Here is a 21,544-nt window from a genome sequence, read left to right as displayed (position 1 = left end):
CCCTAATACAAAATACAAAATTTGTAAAAATTTCCACAATTAGCCGCTAGTTTACCCAAACAACTGCACTCACCACTCAAGCGGTTTTCGGACCGATACTCAAGGAATCTGCATGGGTGTCTGAATAGGAGTAGTGGTATTAACATCTCAAGGCAAGCGGCCAGGCTTGGTGGAACGAGCTTCCCCTGGGTGTCCGAACAGCAGAGTCGCTCGCTATCTTCAAACGCAGACTGAAGACCCACCTCTTCAGAGAATACTTGGGCGAATAGCACAGTGGTCACCTTACTGACTTGTGTTTAGTAGTGTCTAAACTCAGAGGTGTCTTTGAATTATTAGTCTATTCAAACTGGCTGAGGTTTTTCTTAAGTAAATAGCAAAGCACTTTTGTAAGTCGCTCTGGATAAGAGCGTCTGCTAAATGCTGTAAATGTAAATCTCTAATCATATTATTAATAATGATAATAACAAAGGCTTAAGATTGCATTGATTGCCCCCAGAGACATGCACATTTGTACTGTCGCAGACACAAAAATGTATCCGCCACAGTACAAGCTCTCTTCGGGACATATTGCCTGATCGGATAAGTTGGTGAAATAAAGCTCAGGACTTGAGCTGGACATCCCTGCCGTTGGTCAAAGAAGTCAGCCTTGAAGGCGGCTGATAACATGCCTTGTATTATCACTGGGTCAAGCCACTTGACAGAGTGACCCCAGTTCACCTGTAGCGCTTCATGCTTACATGTCTTGCGTGGCTGTTTGGTAATGAGTCACCCTTCATTAAGCTGTCGTTTCAGGCAAAAAGATGACAAGTGTAAGAGAGAAAGCAGGTGTGCTCTGGCTGCTGTTAGCCTCTTTAATGGTTTTCACGAGAACTTGGTCCCTGAGCGGCAGGTCTGGGCCTGTGTTTGCTAGTTAAGGGTCATGCTGTCCCGAGGTGGGTGGTTTGTGTGTGTATGTATGTTTTTGAAATACAGTGAAGCACAGTTTTATTTATTGGTTTATTTAGTATTCATGTTCAGAAATCTGGTGAACCCTTGACTGTCCTACCTTACAAGGCCTAAGACTGTAGCTGCTGGAAAGAGGAGGCTTTTTAACTTACTGTTTGGAAGAGCGTGTGTTATGGTGGAAAATGAATAGTCATAGAGTTCCGTAGGTTGGGACTTTTTCCTTTGAAAGAGCTGAGTTGGACAAACATGGAAGTAAAGTGCAAATATGCTTCGCTCCAGGGTGTGTCCTGATCCTGAGGTATTGTCTGATCTTCAGACACAAATTTCAGTGCCATTTTGTGGAAGGACACTGCAAGGCTGTGAGCGTGGGCGATGTTTGGAAGTGCTCCTGCGGTTCTTTTTTTTTTTTGGGAGGGGGACTGAAACTGCACAAAGCTTTGATCTCCTGCTAATGAGCTACTGTAACTTACTGGACTCTACAGCTTATTAATGCCTTGAAACACCTTGTGTTTACAGTAAGGCCTTGGAACAGAGAGGGTTTGCATTGAGGCAAGTTGTAGAAGATCTACCGAAGCGACCTTTGCTCTTGGCTCTTTGCTTTTAGCATTAGCCATTAAACATCGGAGTGGCTTGTTGAGGGTTTTTTCCCCCCTTGCTGAGACCAGTGCTAGAGGTTGGTGGTAAGGAGCTGCTGTTTATTGGTGCTTATTGAGAGTTACCATCCTTACCTACATAAGCAGGTCAAGTAGCAACACTGGAGCTCCAAACAGCTCCCACGTCTTGCTTGGAAGTACATCAACACATTAAACTGTTGCACAGCTGAGAGCTAAGAGCTTCTGTTGCAGTTCAGTTGTCTAGTCAGTATGTTGGATTGAATGGACATGCATGCTCTAAAGCAGTGATCACCAACCCTCCTCCTGGAGATCTACTTTTGCTGTAGGGTTCGGTTCCAGTGTGTATCTGACAGCCTGCCTCCCTCCCACTCACCCTAACACTAGTGCATCTGATCCAGTCAATCAGGGAACCATCAGATTGTGGTTGCAACTACACTTAGCAAGTAGGTAGATTTCCAGGGCCAGGGTTGGTGAGCACTGCTCTGGAGGCTTTTGCTTAAATGACAAAGGCCGTATGTATTCGTTTCCAAAGCAAACAAACAAGCAAAAAAACACATAGCTTTCATTTTCCAACAAGTGGAGCTTCTTCAAATCTGTTGCAAACAGTCCCAGGGGGCTCCTCATGAGGCTGCTGGAGAGAATGCCAAAGCTGAGAGTTTGCAAAGCTGTGTCAAGGCGGGTGGGCTACTTTGAAGGCTGTAAATCTAGAGTTTTGGCTTGTTTATTTGGGGGGTTTGAGCGGATAAGAGGTTGGTCTAGTCTGTTGGAGAACTTTGATTTGAGTGTAGTCTAATGTGTGCAGTACAGAAATACATATCTGTCGAATCATTTCAGACAAATATAGAAATTAATTTGAAAGTTTTTATCTTTAACTGTTATTAAGCCTCTACACTGGTAAAAGCAAGTTCATTGATGACCTTGTGGAGGTTCTTTAATTTGAAGATTCTTGAAAGGTTTCTTGAAGGTTCCTTAAAGCTTCTTAGGAGGTTCTTCCACAGTTTCAAGTTGAAGAACCCCTAATAGTTCCTCAAGGAAGTTCCTCAACTCTTAACAGTGTAGGATGCATGCTAAGCGGCGTAGTGCAATCAGCAAGGTGTTTTAAGTGTAGCACAAAAGCGCAGTCCTTAACATATGAACACAAGACCTATATTAACATATTTCTGCTGTATGTATTCTATCAAGAACACTGTATTATATGCTATTGAATCAAGCTTAATATTATCAAATTACATTTTCGATAAAATAAAAAGCAATGAGCGTGATTTACTACTTTCCCCAGATGCAGTTTTGGTTTTAGCGGTATACTGGTTTAAGGTATACCATGGTACCGTGTACCGTGTTTCCTCTAGGATTTTTTTGTGGTGGGGCAGGTAAAAATCTTGGAAATAGGAAATATGACCTGGCATAAGAGGTGAAACCAGACTAAAACTATTTTAGATCCATTCATACATCTTATGGCATCTTTCACCTACTATGAACTGGCTGATTCTGAGCTGAAAGATCTGGGCTGTACAGGGCTAACAAAGTTCGCACTAGTTGAGGTAATCCGACCTAAGCAATCGTTTGTTTACCAAAAGACCGGCTGCCTTTCTCTGTGTAAATGTAAACTCACATGTGATGTTTCTGTGATCCTCATATGGCTTTAATTTAACATAGTACTGGTGCCCATGTGTATACCTCCATTCCAAACATTGGTTTTGAATTTTTGAACGTGGTGCGTCTGCTGTGTAAATGCACGTTACGATACATTGCGAACAAATATCCTTTTAGCTGTAAAACCTCTGTAACTTAACGTTAGCTAGTTTAATCTACATTTTTCTTCTGTCCTGTCCTTGTCTTTATTTCTGGAAGGCTGGCTTGGGCGCCGTCACGTTTCTCCACTTTCTTTATCCATTGTTAAAAAAAAAAAAAAAAGTAAAAGCCTTATTTTTTTTTTTTGTAGTTTTGTAATCGCAATTTCATAAAATAAATTAAAAAGCAACGGTGGCAGTAATTTTAGAGTATTGGGCCGACATTTGCAAAATAAATTTAGCAGTGAGTTTCTACTCTGTTGCATTTTTGCTCCCATTACCAGTACTAAGCACATGTACACCAATTTTGGACTATTTTCAGGGCTTTGTAAACCAGTCAATTGATTAATGAAGAAAATAATCCGAAGAGTAATCTATAATCATAATAATCAGTAGCTAGATTTGAGTAGTTCAAAATAAGCTTATTTTATTATCATAGCTTTATTTGATTTATTTGCTTGTTTGTAGGATTTTTTTTACCTATTATAAAAAAAACATTTTATCTATGGTAATGCATTTGTACAGTCATCAAAAAACTTCCTTTTTCATTCCTTTGAGTCACTGTATATGATGATAAGAAGAATTGTGAAATTGTATACTTTGATACAGTAAAACTGTTAAATACTTTATCATACCGTTGCAACACTAGATGCAGTTAATCAGCCAAGATCTCAGGGCTGCTGCTTTAGTTTAGAACGGGAGATGCTAGACTAAAATTGCTAAAGAACACTTGATTTCAACACCAATCTCCTCTCTATTTAAAACCCTGCCAGAAAACGTCAAAACGCATCCAGATTTTCATTTGTTTGGCAAAGACACAGATGTGGTTTAGAACACGAATTACTTTCGTCTATAAAAACCAAAATAAACTTCCTCACATCTGTGGCAGCAATTCTGAGGATCTGTTCTAACTCTAGTTTAAATCTTGAAATGCGGTCCATCCTCCTCATATGGTCCTTACATTTGTTTTTTAAACTGGTTTGTGTAGCTCTTAACTTTAAATAGATAGCTAAATAAAAGAACTACATTAGTTTTGCATTTATTTAGGGGAGTATTAGTAAGCATACGAGTAAGCATAGTGTTTGTTAGCAGTGTTGGCTTGACCCATTCTGACTGGTACTGTACATTGGTAGTAGGGTTGGCAGATTTGTATATGGAAAAACCTTGGACGTCTGCTTCTGCCTACAGAAGATTACACTTCTTTTACTTAAGATTTTCTGCATATGATGGTGTGCTTTTTGTTTTTGCAGCCAGTCTGAATGCTAATGATGCTAATTTGATGTTTGAAAGAGCTGGTCAATATGGCGATATTTTATCGTATCGTGATGCATTTTGTTATTGTGATGCACAATATGCTAAACATACCGAGCCTAGTGGTGCTTAATAAACACTGGTCACCTGCACAGTTCATTAAAATCAGTTTAATTAGTCTGGTTTATTTAGATGAAGAGCAGTAGATGTTGAATCACTGTGTTCAGTACAGGTGACAATCTGAATAGTAGTCTTTAAGAATCTGACACTATTTATTTATATTTAGTCTGTGATTACACATATTGTGATGAATATTGTGTATTGTGAAATTTCTTGAAATATCATGATGTAGCATTTTTACCGTATCGCCTAGCACTAAGTTTGAGTGACGCAACCAGAACAAACTAGCCTTTCGTCCATGTTTTATGGACTTCCAGACATATTAACCTCCACGCCCTCCTGTTGGTTGTGCTGAAGCCCAATGAAGATTTTTGAGGAATGCTCAAGACCGGCGAGCGTTCTGTTAAACGGTGCAGGGGAACGACACAGAGACTGTAAGTCATAAGTGTCTATGGGGAATTATTTTGGACACAGACAGAATGTACAAGTGTAAATGTGCTAGGTGCATCCAGCAATTGATACAGTGTTGCAAAAAACAATATCATTAAACTTTAATGTTAATATTTTCTTACACCCTCAGTACACTCTTACTGTTCGTCTTGTTCTCTGGTGTTATTGTTATTATTATGATTATTATTATTATTATGGTCATAGAACTTTCCTAGAACGCTTAACATCATGTTCAGTTGTGTTCATCGTGCAGATTTAATGTGAAACTTTCTTCTTTAGGAAAGAATATCCTTCTTTCCTCGTCTGTTCCCTGGCTTAGTTTTGGCAGGAGAGTCTCTAAATGTCAGGGAACATCCGTGGAAGAGAGCCGCCATCAAAACAAAGCAAACAAGTTAAGACAGCACAAGAGTACCTTTAAATAATAGGTGCATCAAACCTGTCCCACACGGTCTCCTGTACAGGCCTGCATGACGGTAAGTGCACCTGCCCCGGTACAGCGCACAGTGCCACATCAGGTCGCCTCGACGGGCAGCTGGGCTGATGTCTCTCTTTGTTGTATTTTGATGCAGAGAGACCTTTGTGTCGGCTGGGTCGGCCACTGACTGCGTCCGAAAGTGCAGCCCATGTTTGTTTGAAAGCTCAGTCGCTTTGATAATGACTGTTGGGGTTTGAACTTGGAAGGGGGCCACCGCATTGTGCGCAAGCAGCAAGCCGGTTAATGGTGCACAGATACCGCACACAGTGTGTTCCTGTTGGATAGCCTCAGTACAGTACTTCTATTGAGAGTGTGTGTCGTCACCTGGCAAGGCTTTTAGGAGCCACTGTTGATCTGTTTCCTCTGTAATTGGAGGGGAAAAGTAACTAATTACATGTAGATCCTAGAGTTGAGTAGTGATGAAACACAAATTTTAGACACATCCTGGACATGAATCGACAAGAGGAGGGTTTCAGTTCAAACTCTTTACTGTGTTGGACACTTGCTAGACTCAGACTGTTTAAAATAGGTGACTTCTGTTCTTTTTGTTCCTGCTGCTGCACAAACTGCTGAACAAATAGTGTTTTAATCACTTGTCTTGTTTTAATGAGTACTCTTGTTTCTAATTTTCCTATTTGAGGTGCCCTTTTATTTAAGTTTTAATGGAATTATTCCCTTTTTTATTTATTTATTTTTAAGCCAATTTGGTATTGCCAATTAACGCACCCGTTTGTACCTCCCTCCATCACTGGCAGTGCTCATAGGCAAGGCAAGGACATAACAGATGTCTCCTCTGATACATGCAAAGCCAGTCACCATCTCTTTTCAAACTCTTGCAGACACTCTCAAACTGTGGTGTTAGCATTGTTGGCTAGCTCTGCAGTGTCCGCATACTCACTGTACTGGGCTGAGGTCCTGTGACCTCACGCAGAGCTGCAGCAGCAAGCAAATTATGGATCATATGATGTGATCAGCTCACAGGATTGGCTAGAAATATAGGCTCATTTGGATACATAGCTGATCGATCACTACTTCATGTGATTATTTATTAAAGATACATTCATCCCAGAATTGGAAAGCTTGCTAAAGTGTGTTTAGTAATCAGTGTATGCACGTTTATGCAATGCAGTTGCATTAGATAGAAATAAAATATTAATTGTTATATTAATATTATATAATAAATATTCATATAAATGTGTTTTCCAAGATTTTCATTGGATCCAATCAGAGTACCTTAATGCATAAGAGTATCAGATAATACCAGTCTGGTCATACTGTTCTGTTTGTGTTTTTTTTTTACAATACAGACTGACCTTTTGTTACCTTTTGAGAATGATCCTCACTACTTTGGCCTGAGAATAATGTCCGTTATGGTGCTTAAAGGATCCCAGCAAGCGCCTTGCTAGAAGACAGCATCAAAAACAAAGGATCGGAACTGGGTCAGGCATAAAATCGCTGATTCCCAATCCGTTAAAATACGCCTGGATTGGCTTCCAACCCTGATCGACTAGATTGGCTTGGGATGGCCTTAATTGGTACAACCCTTCGTATTTAGCACTGCTTTGTGTTGAGAGCTCATTGTTCATATCAGTTATGTATGTGCGGATCATTACCATTACACCCGTCATCACAAGGATAGTACAGGCCTCCAAGTGCATATCTATGGGTAAGAGCCAGAAGCACACCACTGGCCAGTGAAAACTCTTACCTGACTCTTTTGTGAAAGGAGTAATTGTACTTCTACCTCATAATGTTCTCTCTGACGCTGATGGGCTTGGCTGCTCTGTTGGGTACTGTTATTTGCAGCAGTTTCCACCACTGTCAGAAACACGTTTTCAACACTGTAGCGGTTGTCTTAACAGTCTACGCACTCTTTATCTGTTTGTGCTGTTTCTTTACTCTTCTTCAATCTGCCACTCAGCAAAATGCAGCCCCGACATCCGCTTTCCCAGACTTTGTGTTTTGCCTGAGCTGTCGGTCTGAGCTCTCAGATGACCGATTCCTTCTTTGAAATGACGTTGAGAAGGGAAACTGGGATATCATCATTTTCAGCGTTTGACTTGAGTGGGGTAATTGCAGTCCAGCGTTTGGCTGGCAGTGCCGGACTGCAGACTGGTGTGGCAGACAGGCATTCCTCCTGCTGAGCAGGGGAGGGAAAAAGAAGACAAGAAAGGAAAGGAAAGGAAAGGAGTGCGTCTTGATGAGATCCAGCTCTGATTCTGCAGCCCCTGCCTCTTTTGAGTGTTTGGAACCTAACACAGCTGTCCTGCATCAAGGCCATCCCTAACTCTTGACTCCAGCCCTTGCAACCCGAGACCATTTACTGGGTATTTAGATGCCCTTTATGAAGAGCTCTGGGATGTTAAGCAGGAACTCCAGATCGGTGAGAGTTTCCAGACAGAATTCCCCTGTCCTGCCCATTTTAAAGTTTCCCTGCACTAATACACCCCACTTCAGTTCAGGAAGCTCTTGCCGCTTGCTGGACTAATTAGTTGATTACATGGCTCAGGTTTGTTAAAGTAAGGAAGAACACTTAAGAAGTACACTAGGTCCCGATTTGGGACCCCGCTGGCCTAGAAGGTTCCGAAAGTCTGGATGAATGGTTTCTTGAGGTGGCTGTTGGCTTCGGAACCATACTAATATACGTATCGGTCCAAACAAAAGCTTGGCTCAGTTTCCCCCAGAATTCCAGAGTGGATTACAAAGGCTTGAAAAAGCCCAGAGTTCCACTTTATGAGCGCGTATCCTCCAAGACGACCGGCAGATGCAATCAATTAGGAGGTGCTGGAATGTGCCGCGGCGGTCTGGAGTTGATTTTGTGGAAGCAGTGTGGGGTATCTGTGGGGAGGGGAGGTGGCTGAAAGTGGGTCAGGCTGGTCTCAGCCTGCCTGGCTGTCTCCACCCACCCCCCGTCTTCAGCTGCCATGGGACGAGAGCGAGTGACACAGCGGAGGTGACTTTTTGAGGAACTGCTCACCAGAAGAACCCATGTGGCTTTCCTCCTTTTCCTGACCACATCCGTTCTGCTTTCATCCGAACGTTTCACTAAATGTCCTGCATGTCCACTTTTTGGTCTGTTTATTCAAAGAAACGAGTTCTGCAATCCGGGCGTCAGGCCCTGAAAAACATGGTGCACTTATGTCCCAGGCAAACTCCAAAACCTAATTTTGGAGTTTATTACAGCATTGGTGGCTTAGTGTAGGGCAGCAGGGTGTAAACAAAACACTGGGATTGCAATTCTATCCCTACATGTTGTGATTTCAATAGAAGTTGTTGAAACACAGAGAAAGATATGGTTATTAGTGGGACTAGGCTAATAACATCAGCTAAACCCCATCAGCAATTGCTTTATTTTAAAGACTTTAGATTGACTGACTGGCTTTTTACTTGTGTAACTTCCAGGCCAAATGCCATGTATTTTTGTGGGCTGGCTCTGGGTTTAATTTAACACAGAAATGGCGAAGTGCTGAGGTGGTGTGCTGTGACGTTCAGACAAGTGCTGGAAAGCGTGGAAGTGCACTTTCATTAACAATTATGGTTTCAATTGTTTTGGGTGTCTGATGTGTGGTAGCTGAAAGACCAGACTTCAGTAAAAAAATGAAGTAAAGAAGTAAACATGTAAAACTTCCCCCAGATTGTGTCGGTCAGCCAACACATGATTAAAATATGCTGTACCCGACTTCAGTAGCTGATGGGCTCAGAGTGCCTCAGCAAGCTAAGACTCTGACACTATGGCCTGAGGATCGCAAGTTCGAATCCCGGGTCATGCTGCTTCGCCATCAGCAGCCGGAGCCAGAGAAAGCACAACAGACCATGCTGTCTCGCCTCATTACTCCCATCGTGATGCCGTCTGTTGCCTGACGTATCCGTGCTGGGGATCTGGCAATTCCCTCTGAGGGCATTGACTGTCGAATGGCACTGGCTGACTTCACAGGTATTGGTGGAGGCATGTGCTGGTCTTTGCCCTCCTAGGGTCGGGAGCATTGGAAGTGATGGTGGACAAGATCTTCACTTGCTTTGTGCAGATATATTGATGTGGTTTAGAGCACAGTATGTATAAAACCAACCATTTGTTAGGGTGGACTTTAGCAGCGAACTAGGGTCTAGTCCTATGGTAAATGAATGGAGATTTTCACATTGAATTGGTTTCACTTCAACCTAAATCTAACACCCCCTCATTTAGCCAATCAAGGACTTCTAAAGGCAGTGATTAGTTGGGCCAGATGGGGTGGATTTTTCCTCATTATCCTTCCCTTATTGTTGCACCCTTGATTTGGCTCATGATTTGACAATCAGCACTACCAAAATATTATTTTTCATGGGATAATGACCAATATTTCTTTAAAGGATTGTGGAGCGTGCTAACCGTGCATGGTTGTAGTGTCCTGTAGTCTGTGAGCTGGGTAAAGGCACCTTCTGTCATTCCGTTCGATTCTTAAGGTTGGAGAGTTGGCGCTCCAGTCCAGGCCTTAGATATTTTCAGCCTGGCCTGCCCTGACCCACTCTACCAGACGTGTGAAGTGGCTCCTGCCGTCCAGGTATGCCTTGGACAAATATTTTGACAAACTCTGCAGCGCGAGCCCAGACCTCACGCCTTCCCGGATGGGAGTTTCCGCTGCAGAGCGACTGCGCTCATATTTAACATCATCTCCACGAGACGCTTCGGCAGAGGCACGGGTTCTTCCAGGCAGGAAAGCAGTCAGGCCCCTCTGCCTGCGAGTGACTGTTGAGACTCGCGTTCTAGAGTCTTGATTTATTTAGCTTATGTCTGGCAGCGTTAATATAGGATACTACATCTCCAGAGTGTGTGTTTGGAAGAGAACTGGAGCGTATATTGTTTCATTTGTGCAACAATGTCAGCACTGTGTATTTGGTGGAATCTCTTAATTCCATCTCCTCAGTTTGATTAGCCTGGGGGGGGATGATTTTCAGAGGGAATCTAATGAATGAATGGGGTTTGTCCCATGTCCCTGGGAATTTGCTTCATTAGGAACTGTCCTGTTTCATATGGCAGCAATTCCCAATGTACACCAAGCTACACCACAGAGATTTGTCCCATAAATTAAGGCAGAAATACATGTAAATTTGTGTGACTCTGATTCTGTCTTTGTTCAGAGGTTGTCAGGTTAATATCTGTGCATGAATCATTTTCTCCAGCTTTAAACTTCTCCGCCCACATCCAAAACCAAAACTACATCCTCGCTGACCAAGTGTACGTCACTACAGCTGCAATATCACTAAATGGGGGCGAGGACTCGAGCCTGATGCAGAGATCATGACCGTGTGTGTTAAGTTTATGGTCATTTTAAGAACGTCGTTTTCTTTTTCTTTGTCTTTGGTTCTGATGGACTGTGCATCAGCACAGGCGGAGAAACCCAAAATGAGGCTTTTAGCTCTTGTTGTCAAATGTTGGTGGTGTTATTTAATGCAGGCCTGCCTAGAGTGAGGTGGTGGCTCAGCAACTAGGCAGCGCGAGGCTTTAGCCAGCTTGCCGCTATTGAAATGCTCCTGATGTTTGCCGTTGGTTGCAGTCCCAGAGGGACAAATAAAGCCCTTTTTCAGTCCCGGCCCGCCTCCCTCTCTCTCTCCTTCTCCTAAGCAGCACTGAAATGATTTAACTGTCCGTGTTTGTTTCGCACCTCTGAAAAGTTAGCCACAATTTTGGGCTCTGGCTCAGCCTCAGATGCGCTACCTTCATATAAACGGGGATGTGTCTTGTGTGTTAAAGCTGAACACAACTTTCAGCTTTTCAGTTTCAGTTGAATGCTGATTGGTTGTAGTCGTTTTGTTTGTTTGTTTGTGTTTTGGCTTTAACAGGAAGCTAAGGTTTTCATCTGTTTTTCTTAGATGAGCCTTTCCGAGCAATAGATATCCGTGGGATTTTTTTCTTTTTTCTACAGTCACTTTCCACTACATGCTGTGCTAAAGATGGCTACAACTGGTCCTTTTGTATGTCCATCAAGCAGCCTCTTCCTGTCAAAGTAAGCTATTCTTGACCAAATTAAGCAGGGAGTCTGGCTTGCGACGCTAGCCGTAACTGAGCCGTGGCGTTTGGTAGGTGTCCCTAGGTTTGGAAGAATCCTAAGAGGAAACTGTGGAGAAAAGAGAACGGGGGTGTCTGATATGATCAAAATACTGAACTGAAGTCATGGTTTGGTTTAGTTTGTACCATACACAGTCCGAGGCCTCGTCCGATCCCACAGTCCCTCTCCATTACTTTCGTAGTTCACTGGAGATTTTCCTACACGGCTATTAGTTTTTTGAGAAGAAGCAGACTGGTCTTCTATCTGCGTATCATTTGCTTTGCCATAGTTAGAAGCCAATCGGTTTGAGCCAAGCTTAGCATGGCCTTTTGCTAATTTGCTAATGGCCTGCAGCTTTAGGTTTTTAGGTGGGACTTTCACTTGTAAAATTTGGTTTTGCTTTATGTTTGTCATTCTTCGCACATACCTGTAGGTTACAAGCAACTGCAACACAGTTGTAATAATGGCCATAACTAGATTATGATTCAGAGGGCTGATCTAAAGATTTTTTTTTCTATGTAGGATTTCTTGTTGCTCACTGTGTGGCTGTACTTGGTACTGGTTTTCTTACCTCCAGTACCATTTATCAATAAAACAAATGCAAGTGATGTGGCAAGTCAGCCGGAAGGTTTTGCAGCAGGGCCGCAGTGGAAGGAGCCCTAGCTGAGTGGCCATGTTTAGCATGCGGACATATCATGTCACATGTAGGAATTTACCAAGTTCAGCTGCAACAACCATGTTGGATCTGTTATCATGAAGTAATATGAAGTCTTTTAGCGATCTGCCACCCCTCTGATTCTTTAACAGCTCAGCCATATCTTCACCTCTGTGGCTCTTATTCACCGCACTTTATCTGTGATTAAATGTACAGTTATGGTGACATCATTTGCACATCCATCCATCCATGACCTCTAATATATGATGTAAAGTTGTCTGAGCTCCAGCGGAATGGTTATGTTTTAGCATACACATGGAAAATATATAAAATATTACGTATCTCCTTTTTGCCCTCGTTTTACACTAATGCGTTGTCACACTGTAAATATAGTCTCCATTTACATTACATTTAGGTGTTAATTTTATGCTTAGTCATCAAGGATGTCCGCATCACCGAGCAGCTGAGCGTGAGATGACGACAGGTGCTGTGGTGTTAACCGTTATTAGCAGTTACAACCTGTACAATGTTTTGATGCTTTGAGAACCTTCAGATTTAGCGGAGAAATTTTAGGCTAATTAGGACCGACTAGCTCAGTTAAAACGAGGTGGAAGCCTCGAGCCCGGAGAGCTGATTTGGAGATGCTAAGCTGTGGTTAGCTGAGCTAGCATAGCGTCAGCTCAGTCAGTGGACATACCAGACTGCAGTGTGATGCAGTCTCTTTGAGGTGCGGTAATGTGGGCGTGTGTGACCCTGAGTGGACAGCAGTCCAGAAGTGTGTGGCTGAGTGGACTGCTCCCTGCTTAGCTCCGCTCCCTGCCACAATACTAGCTCTGTGTGTGTGTTTCTGCTGGAACAGCACGCTCGGTTATCTCTTACTCCCTCTGTCCGTCACACACCCTCTCCCTTTAATGTGTACTTTCCACTTAGCGGCCCATCCAGTCCCTCGCGCCCCCCCCACCACCACCACTTCACCAGCACTGTTGAGCAGGCTTTGAAGAACAAAGTGGTTTGGTGGGGGAAGGCCTTGTTCTGCTCCACTGTTTAAAAATGGCCACCTGTTGTATTTTTTTATTTAACTTAAGTTTCATACAAAACCAGAACACACTGCACTTTAACAAGCTTTCCTCGTCTGCTTGACTGGATGGACTGTGGCAGTTATCAGTAGTTATGAGCGGTTGTAGTATTGTTGCATTTGGCCTCACTCATGCCCCCTCTCCATTCAGCCGTGTTGCAATACTGGTCAGACTTGCAATACATAAATAATTTATATTGAATGTTTGCTTAAAGTACCAAAAGTTAGTAAGAGGAGAAATGAGGAAGCAATGAAGAATGAGGAAAAGTTTGTGTTTTAATGCACCAAAAAATTAAACCTTATCAGTTGAGATTAGACAAGCAAAGTGTATAACTTTTAAAAAGACATAAACTTTTGAAACATACAATTTCTTTTATAACTACAGCTGTTTGTATTTTTTAATTTCTTAAATTAATTAATTTTATTTCAGTTTTTCCTTGATTCTATTGCTATACCACTTTTTTGTTACCTTATTTCTAAAATTATATAATTATTTTACATTTCAATATATTGATGTATTTTTATTTCCCATTTTGTTTTAGCATACTTAATTTTAATTTGACAGATTTTGCTATGATTACTAATTACTGATCTTTCATGTTGCTTTTTTCCTTTTTATGAATAATTTAACCGCAATTATTTTAGCTCCTTTTCATTTTAAGCTTACTTTCATATTTAGCTTTATTGTCTTTCTAGATTTCTAGAGTTTATATTGCCAGTTTCTTGCTTGTATAATTTCATGTGTGGGTTCAGTGCTATGTGAAGCACTTTGAGCTGCAGTTATGTATGAAAAGTGCTAGACTTATAAATGTTCCTCCTTCTTCTCCTTCACTTTCTTCTTTCTTTATTATTAATAAATAAACTTCAGTATTTAGTCATGAGAATGGAGTTCAGGCTTTAGCTATGTTGTAAAGTGGGCTTAAAAACTGCAAGGGGTATCACAATTGCAGCCAGAGTAGCTAAAAATCTGCCTTAATTTTGCTGGGGCAGGTTGTACTCAGTTTTTTTTAGATTCTTGTAAATGATAATTGTAGAACCATACTTGGGGACGTAAAGTAAGGTGGGGAAGAAAAAGGCCGGCAATGTGAGTGAAATGATACCCTGCCCTCATACACTCTTGTAGGTCACAGTCCCATCACCTCCCCACCCAGGAGGTAGGTCACCCAGTCCTGCAGAGAATTCCATGCTTGGTGCTGCCTTCTGCAGTCCAGTGCTCTGTGGAATGTGCTGTAGTCTGCTCAGTGCAGCCATGTAAATGGTGGTTAAACTGTGTCTTCAGTGAAGAGACATGGAGGGGGATGCTTCCACAGACAGGATTTTCCAAAATAAATGCAAGTTGCTGCGACTGTAATTAGTACATTGAGGTACATTTGTCCATTTTTGTAGCGGACACAGTGGCACGCCACATACGCAAACCTATTTGATACACAAGGCCTGGGTGTGATGAAAGCCCGTGGCCTTTTAGTCCAGTGCAGAATTAAAGAAGCAGACATGTCTTGGATTCTTGACGGGGAAATGGTTGAAATGAAATCTTCCACCAAACCGTGGCTTTAACTGTGTTAAAGCTCCTCCCGGCTCCTCTTACTGTGAATTCCTTGCTGCTAGTATGCGTATAGAAAACACAAGCACAATGCGTCTCTGGGGAAGAAAAGAAAAAGCTTGTGGTCAGCTGTGTGGACTCGTGGGCCACACCTACAGATCGCGGACTGCTCTGGCACGAAGCTGTTGGTGCTCAGTGGAGGGAAGGCCGCCTCGGCGTGGTTGAACTGGGGATGGGGTAATTACGGGGCTCGTTCACTCTGCGTCTCTTGAGGGGTGGCTGCGTGGAGTAAAACGACCAGCGGGGAAGCGCCGGCCTGCCAGCGCTCCACTGTGGCGCACCTCAACAATCCTGACTGACCGAGTAGAAACATAGCAGGTTAGGTGTGGCATCATAATGGGGTCAGCTGAGCTGAGCTTGGTTTTAAAACATGATTTATAAAGTGTTTGATTTTGACAGATCTGTCCAATGGAAAAACATGAAAGCAGGAAAGCAAAAATGCTCTTAACTTTGAATGGAAATCAGTGTAAAATAAGAGTTTTCCCACATACTTTAGAGAATTTCTATTGGTCCATTCATCCAGAATTATTTACACAGTGTACAGCAGCTACAGGGTTCAAACTGTACAGAAAACTAAACAACAAAAATGGAGCTGCATGTTTTTCCACTGGACAACAGCGAAACTATACTCTATATAAAGGACTCCTGTCCGTATCAAATTATGAGTAGTTTTAGGGTTTTAGATTGAGATATATATATATATATATATATATATAAGTTAAAAAAAGTTAAAAAATAAAAAAAAAAGTTTATCCTGCTTTTGTTGGAGTAACTGTCTCTACTGTCCAGGGAAGAAGGTATTCTACTAGATTTCACTAGGAGCATTGCTGTGAGGGTTTAATGTTTGTTGGGTGTTGGTGAGGTCAGGATGTTGGATGATCACCACTCCACCATATCCCAAAAGTATTGGATGGAGCACCCACTATCATTCCAGAGAACACTGCCCTGTGGCTTTATCCCCCCCCCCCCCCCCCCCTAGTTTCTACAGTCCAATTTGCCTGTTTAGATTTAAGAAAATACTAATTCTGAACTGTACCGACGGAAATTATATAGTGGGGAAGTTGATGACTTTCTGAAGAAAGGGTTGTAATCAAACCGAGCTGTTTTGATTTCCGTGATTTAGACATCTAGCGCTGGAGCCTGGCTGAACAGACGCGCTTTCGGCCACTGGCATGGGCAGTGAAAAGGCCTCTATGCTCAGCGGCGGAGAAAACGCCTTGCGGCGTGCAAAAGACTAAAGAAAGCCACTGTTTGCTGCAGGCGCAGGAAAATAAACAAGCGTGTAAAAGTGAGCGCGCCGGAAAATGTTTTCTAAATCGGGCTTCTGAACAAGGTCTTTCACATTGATTTGGATATAAAAAGCACACGTTTCTGAACTTGAGCTGACCTTGTTGTGTTCTTGTGCTTAATGAGGATTTTGCAGTGGGTAGCGTGCCCCAAACATGCCCGTTTTCTCTGGTAATATGTGTTTGATTAGCTTGACTGATGAAAATTTGGGTCCTTAAATGCAGCTGTAGCTCATGAAACATGTGCTGTGCTCTGTGTTGCAGCTCCGAAGACCTGTAGCCCCAAGCAGTTTGTGTGTAAAGACCAGGTGACGTGCATTTCCAAAGGCTGGCGCTGCGATGGAGAGAAGGACTGTCCAGACGGCTCGGACGAGTCTCCGGATATCTGTGAGTAATCAGTCTCCTTTCTTATCTCCTCAAATCCAAAAAAACTAAAACAAAAAACAAACAACAACAACAAAAAAAAACAACATAAACAACATATATGGCATGGTAGATGATGAATGCTGTTGTGTCTGTCAGGGGTGAGAGTTATAGCCAGCACCATGGCTGCTCTACTGGACTATAGATCCAACAGAGGTATATTTATTGAAGTCCAGAAGAGCACAGTGTTTAGACTAAATAATTAATAATTAGACTGCATTTTGTACATTTTAATTAGGGACATTTAAGGGTCCTCAAGCCCCCGTTTGAGTTGCCACCTATTTGAATGCTTAAATTACTATTCAGATTTTTGTTTCGATACAAGAAGGCGATGAGAGTACTGTGCTTTAAAATCACTACTTCATTACACTACCTTTTAATATACACTACTTTACTAGCTTGATTGCTAACAAGGCTAACATCTCAAGTCCAGAAACAAGAAGTGTATTTTTCTGACCTGTTGACACATTGGCACATCGTCTACCAAGGAGTAAAATCCTCAACGACATGTCCTTATTAGCATTCAGCACTGCACAGTGGGTTAGCGTTAGTATTGGAGGACAACTGAATAAGCAGCCTCCATCACGCATCCATCACATTATTACCTCCTGCTCAGTTGCATATCATAAAGTAGCACTTTCACTTTTGCACGTTTCGCACTTTGCACGCAACACTTAACAGCTTATCTCTACATTGCACACTACTGTTAATCCTCTTTTTAGATGTGTGAATGTAATGTATATACATAATGTATATACTGCTATTTCATTCTCATGTTATTGGTTATATATATATATATATATATATATATATATATATATATATATATATATATATATATATATATATATATATATATATATATATATATAATCTCATGATATCTAGATAGATAGGTGGGTGTCTGTGTGGGTACATACATATATAGGACCTCATTTTTATACTGGCCTCCAGTTATAATATATGTGGGGTTTTAAATTGAAATGAAATTGAATATGCATAGTTGTAGGACTCAATGAACTAAGCAGTTCCACCCCGTCTACCTCTGTAATTTAGCCCAAGTGCACCAGAATTTGTTGAATGAAATGTTAGTCACTAAAGTTTTCTCCTAGAAAAACTTCAAGCTACAGAGGATTTGCTTATGAACAGTTGAAAAAGGAAAAAATGGCAGGCGGAGGAGTGTTTATGTCTGATGTGTGTTTAGATGTGTTAATGGAATGTGTTTGAATATGTCGATAGGTTCATTCATTATTACATACTGATGCAATATAGCGAACAACCAGATTCAAATGACGCTGTAAGAACAAATGCATTGGGACACCTACACATTACATGTCTACTGGAGCTTTTAGGGCATCCTATTTTAAACCTAAAGACATTAATATGGAGTTGGTTCCCCCCAGGTTTGGAACCTCGCAGTTATCCGAGTCAGCGGAGTGTCTGTGGCTTTTATGCACTATGCTGTGCTTTACATGGTCTGTCACTTCAAGGCTAAGTTGCTGTGGTTCCTATCACAGAACCACGCTGGAGTTCAGTGAGCTCTTTAGAACGACCCAATCTTTCACAAATGTATCTAAAGCAAGGCTGCATGGCTAGGTGCTGGAGTTTATACGCCTATGGCAATTGGACTAAATAAAACACCTGAATTTAAAAACTTCAAAAAAATGTGGAGAGACATTTTCTGAAGGTTCCTGCTTAGATAAGACCTATTAGCCATGGTATACAGTACAGTCTGCTGTATCCAGCCTTAGCTGACCACACACACACAGACTCGATGCTCCCACACCTACAGCAGAAAACTCCACCTGCAGGGATTGTTGCTGCTCCGACTCCGACGAGGGTGATTTATCATCTGTCCAGAGAACAGTGTTTGCTTAGTGTTTACAGATCAGCCCCTCTGTGCGCTCTTCCTTCGCTGTTCCTCTTCTATGCTCAACCGGTAATTAAACCACGTAAACAAAACTAGAGATGCACCAATAAACTTTGCATATCGATCGATACCTGATACCAATCCGATACCATTGCTGAAATAATAAACCGTATACCTCACCATGTGGGAGAGACTTAAGGCATCAGGATTGACTTATTCATTACTTTTAATATAATAAAACAAATTAACACATAGATATAAATGTACTAAATTGCCGTTCTCATTTATTTATTTGCACCTTTAGTGCCGTCTCGTACCAACAAATTAAAGTGAAAGGATCGGTTCCATGGATTGGCCTAATTATCCGATACCCGATTCAGCTAATGTTGTTAATACCGGGACCGATACCCGATCCTAATATCAGATCTGTGCATCCCTAAACAAAACCACTGTTTGGTTGCGTGGTTGTAAAGAGCTTTCTGTCTTCTTCGCAGTGCGATTTAACATTGCAGAGTGCACAGGTGTGGCCGTTTTTTTATTAGTGTCTACTAATTTATTATTTTATTTATTTATTTATTTATTATATTATTATATATTTTTTTACAGTTATGAAATCAGACTGAAATTCAGTGGTTGGCGTTAAGTCACATTTAGATTATTTTGGCTTTTGTATTCAATCATTCACTCCTTACCCCTAACCAGTCAAACCCTGTTTCTTTTGTTTTTGTTTTTTTGAGATTGGAAAGATCCTTAAAATTATTAATGAAAATATTAAATAATTTAATATAAAATATGAATACTTCTTCTAAAATCTTTTCTAGTTAAAGGCCTGACAAACACTTCTGATCAGGACTGTCAGTTTGAAGCTTTTATATTTTGGTAGAAGTTCAGCTGTCAACAAAGGTGAAGTTGTGCCCCACTGTGGGGGGCTGCTATGAATGTGTTGACTGAACTGACGCGGGTAAAAATTGGATCAGTCATGCCAGCATCGTTAGCATTTACTAAAGTGTAGCATGTTGGCTATATGTCAGTGATGGACAACAAATCATTCAGGCCATTTTAGGCCAAGTTAACCAGTAACCACTAACCAGTAGGGATTACAATGGGAACAAACAATGTACTGTAATCCTCTATTTAATATAGCATTGTGCAAGAATTGGTCATTTATTGCTACTGAACCCCCCCCCCCCCCACAGGCGATGAGTAAAATCATTTTGTTCATCTGCTAGCTTCTCATCTAGCTCCTCATAGTTCTTTAGTGCAAAACCTCAGACACCTTACACGTCTTGGCTAACTCACTACGTTTTAGGTGAGGACAAAACTGGGTACTCTCCCTGAGTACAAAATGCCTCTGCTGTTTGTACACTTGTAGTAAGTAACAGAGAGCCCCCTCATCCACCCATTCTCACAATTCTCCCACATCCTCAGAAACTTCAAAGCAAGGGTCAGTCCCTGGGAGCGAAGTTCCTGCCTCCAACTCGCCATCTGCCCATCAGAAATGGTTTCTGACATAATTTCCATGCTTTTTATGAAATTTGGCCACACAGACAAAAGCGCCTGTTCATTGGGCCTGAGCTGTGGCCTGTTCATTTATCTAAAGCCGTTTCTCTCAATTACGCTCTCTAGATTCCAAATTCTTCTTCTTTTTTTTTTTGGTTACCACAGTTTTCCCTAAATCCAAATCACAGAGAAAGCCAGTGCCGACTGTCCTCAGTGGAAATGAGTTTATGGAAATGAGGAATACTGCTATATCTAATGTTATCAATTCGCCATGATACGCAATACGTTAAATCAACTCTTCAGTGGTTCTTACAGCTACGCAGAAGCCCTCAGTTAAGATAAGACATCTCAAAGCAGGCTGTGATGCTAAAACTACCCAAACTCTTGTTTTGTTACGGAACTGGATTGGATTCATTCTTCTGTTCCTTCAGAGATCGGATCCCGTATTTTCTTCTGGTAGCAGCCCGACAGTAGTAGCCATCTAAACAGCTTCCAGTGACCCACTCCTACCACAGTGATTTATATGTGTGTCTGTATGACAGTAGTATATCATACAAAGTGGGCAAACACAGTAAGCAGTACCACAGTAATACACAAGTGTGGCATATTTCATACGCCGTTAAGATAATAACACTGTATGAAATGCAAACCCCATGAAAGCAGTTTGTTTTGAATGGTTGAGCTGTAAAAAAATGGCCATTAATCATGCCTACATGACACCAGAGGAAGCTCTGCTACAACACAGCAGTAAAAATAAAGGATTGAAACTGGGTTGGGCTTTTACAAGGTCAGAATCCCTTACAGTATGACTGGAATAGCCCAAATCTTGACCCACTGGATCAGATTTGGACGTCCCTAGTAAAAAAAAAAAAAAGCTGGACTGGACTGATTTTGTCAGAATAATGACATTTCAGTAGTTTCAGAGGTTTTTGGCTTGTTTTATTGAGTCATGGCTTTTCAAGTTTCTTCAGACTTCACCACTTTTAGAAACAAACATGGGAGCCTGATTCTGAATTAAAAATGGGGTGATCGTGACAAGAATACCATAATACCATAACATTCAGATGGCATGGAGCTGGAAACAGCGTGAAAATCTCTTTCCTTTTATGAAAACTGCTTTAGAGAGCGTTCTATAGAGAAGAAGGTCAATCGGTTTTAAACCGAAGGCCGGAGCTATAAATGTGTGTTTTCAAATGTAGCTGGGTTAGTGGGGACAAGGCTTTACATTGGACAGTTTTGACACACCTGTCTCAGTTTATCTAGCGAGTTCATCAAGTTCATCAGGCGGGGATCAGTTGTGCTGCAGTTATACTCTACAGAGTAGAGTAGGAGAATCAGTGCTACTGCTGTAGGCGTTGACTCAAGTAAAGCCTCTGGCCTGTAGTTTACATTGAGAGTTGGAGCTGTAGCTGAAGTTAAGCTTAGTTGACTCCAGCTGTTAAATAGGACACATCTGCGGCGTGGCAC

The 21,544-nt window shown here is 41.7% G+C and overlaps 1 protein-coding gene across 4 annotated transcripts in view; it reads left to right on the top strand.

Annotated features, from left to right (window-relative positions):
- The window catches only part of lrp1ab (low density lipoprotein receptor-related protein 1Ab), a 163,312-nt gene that overhangs the window by 10,222 nt on the left and 131,546 nt on the right, over positions 1-21,544 (top strand). For all 4 annotated transcript variants that reach the window (XM_072656430.1, XM_072656427.1, XM_072656428.1 and 1 more), the window contains exon 2: positions 16,549-16,671. In XM_072656430.1, the coding sequence (XP_072512531.1) occupies positions 16,549-16,671 (123 nt within the window). The remainder of the gene's footprint in view (positions 1-16,548; positions 16,672-21,544) is intronic.

The sequence above is a fragment of the Salminus brasiliensis genome, chromosome 14, assembly GCF_030463535.1.
Source record: "Salminus brasiliensis chromosome 14, fSalBra1.hap2, whole genome shotgun sequence".
In the NCBI taxonomy this organism is placed as follows: Eukaryota; Metazoa; Chordata; class Actinopteri; order Characiformes; family Bryconidae; genus Salminus; species Salminus brasiliensis.
Note: the sequence above shows the minus strand (reverse complement) of the source record. Positions and strands in the feature narration are given on the sequence as shown.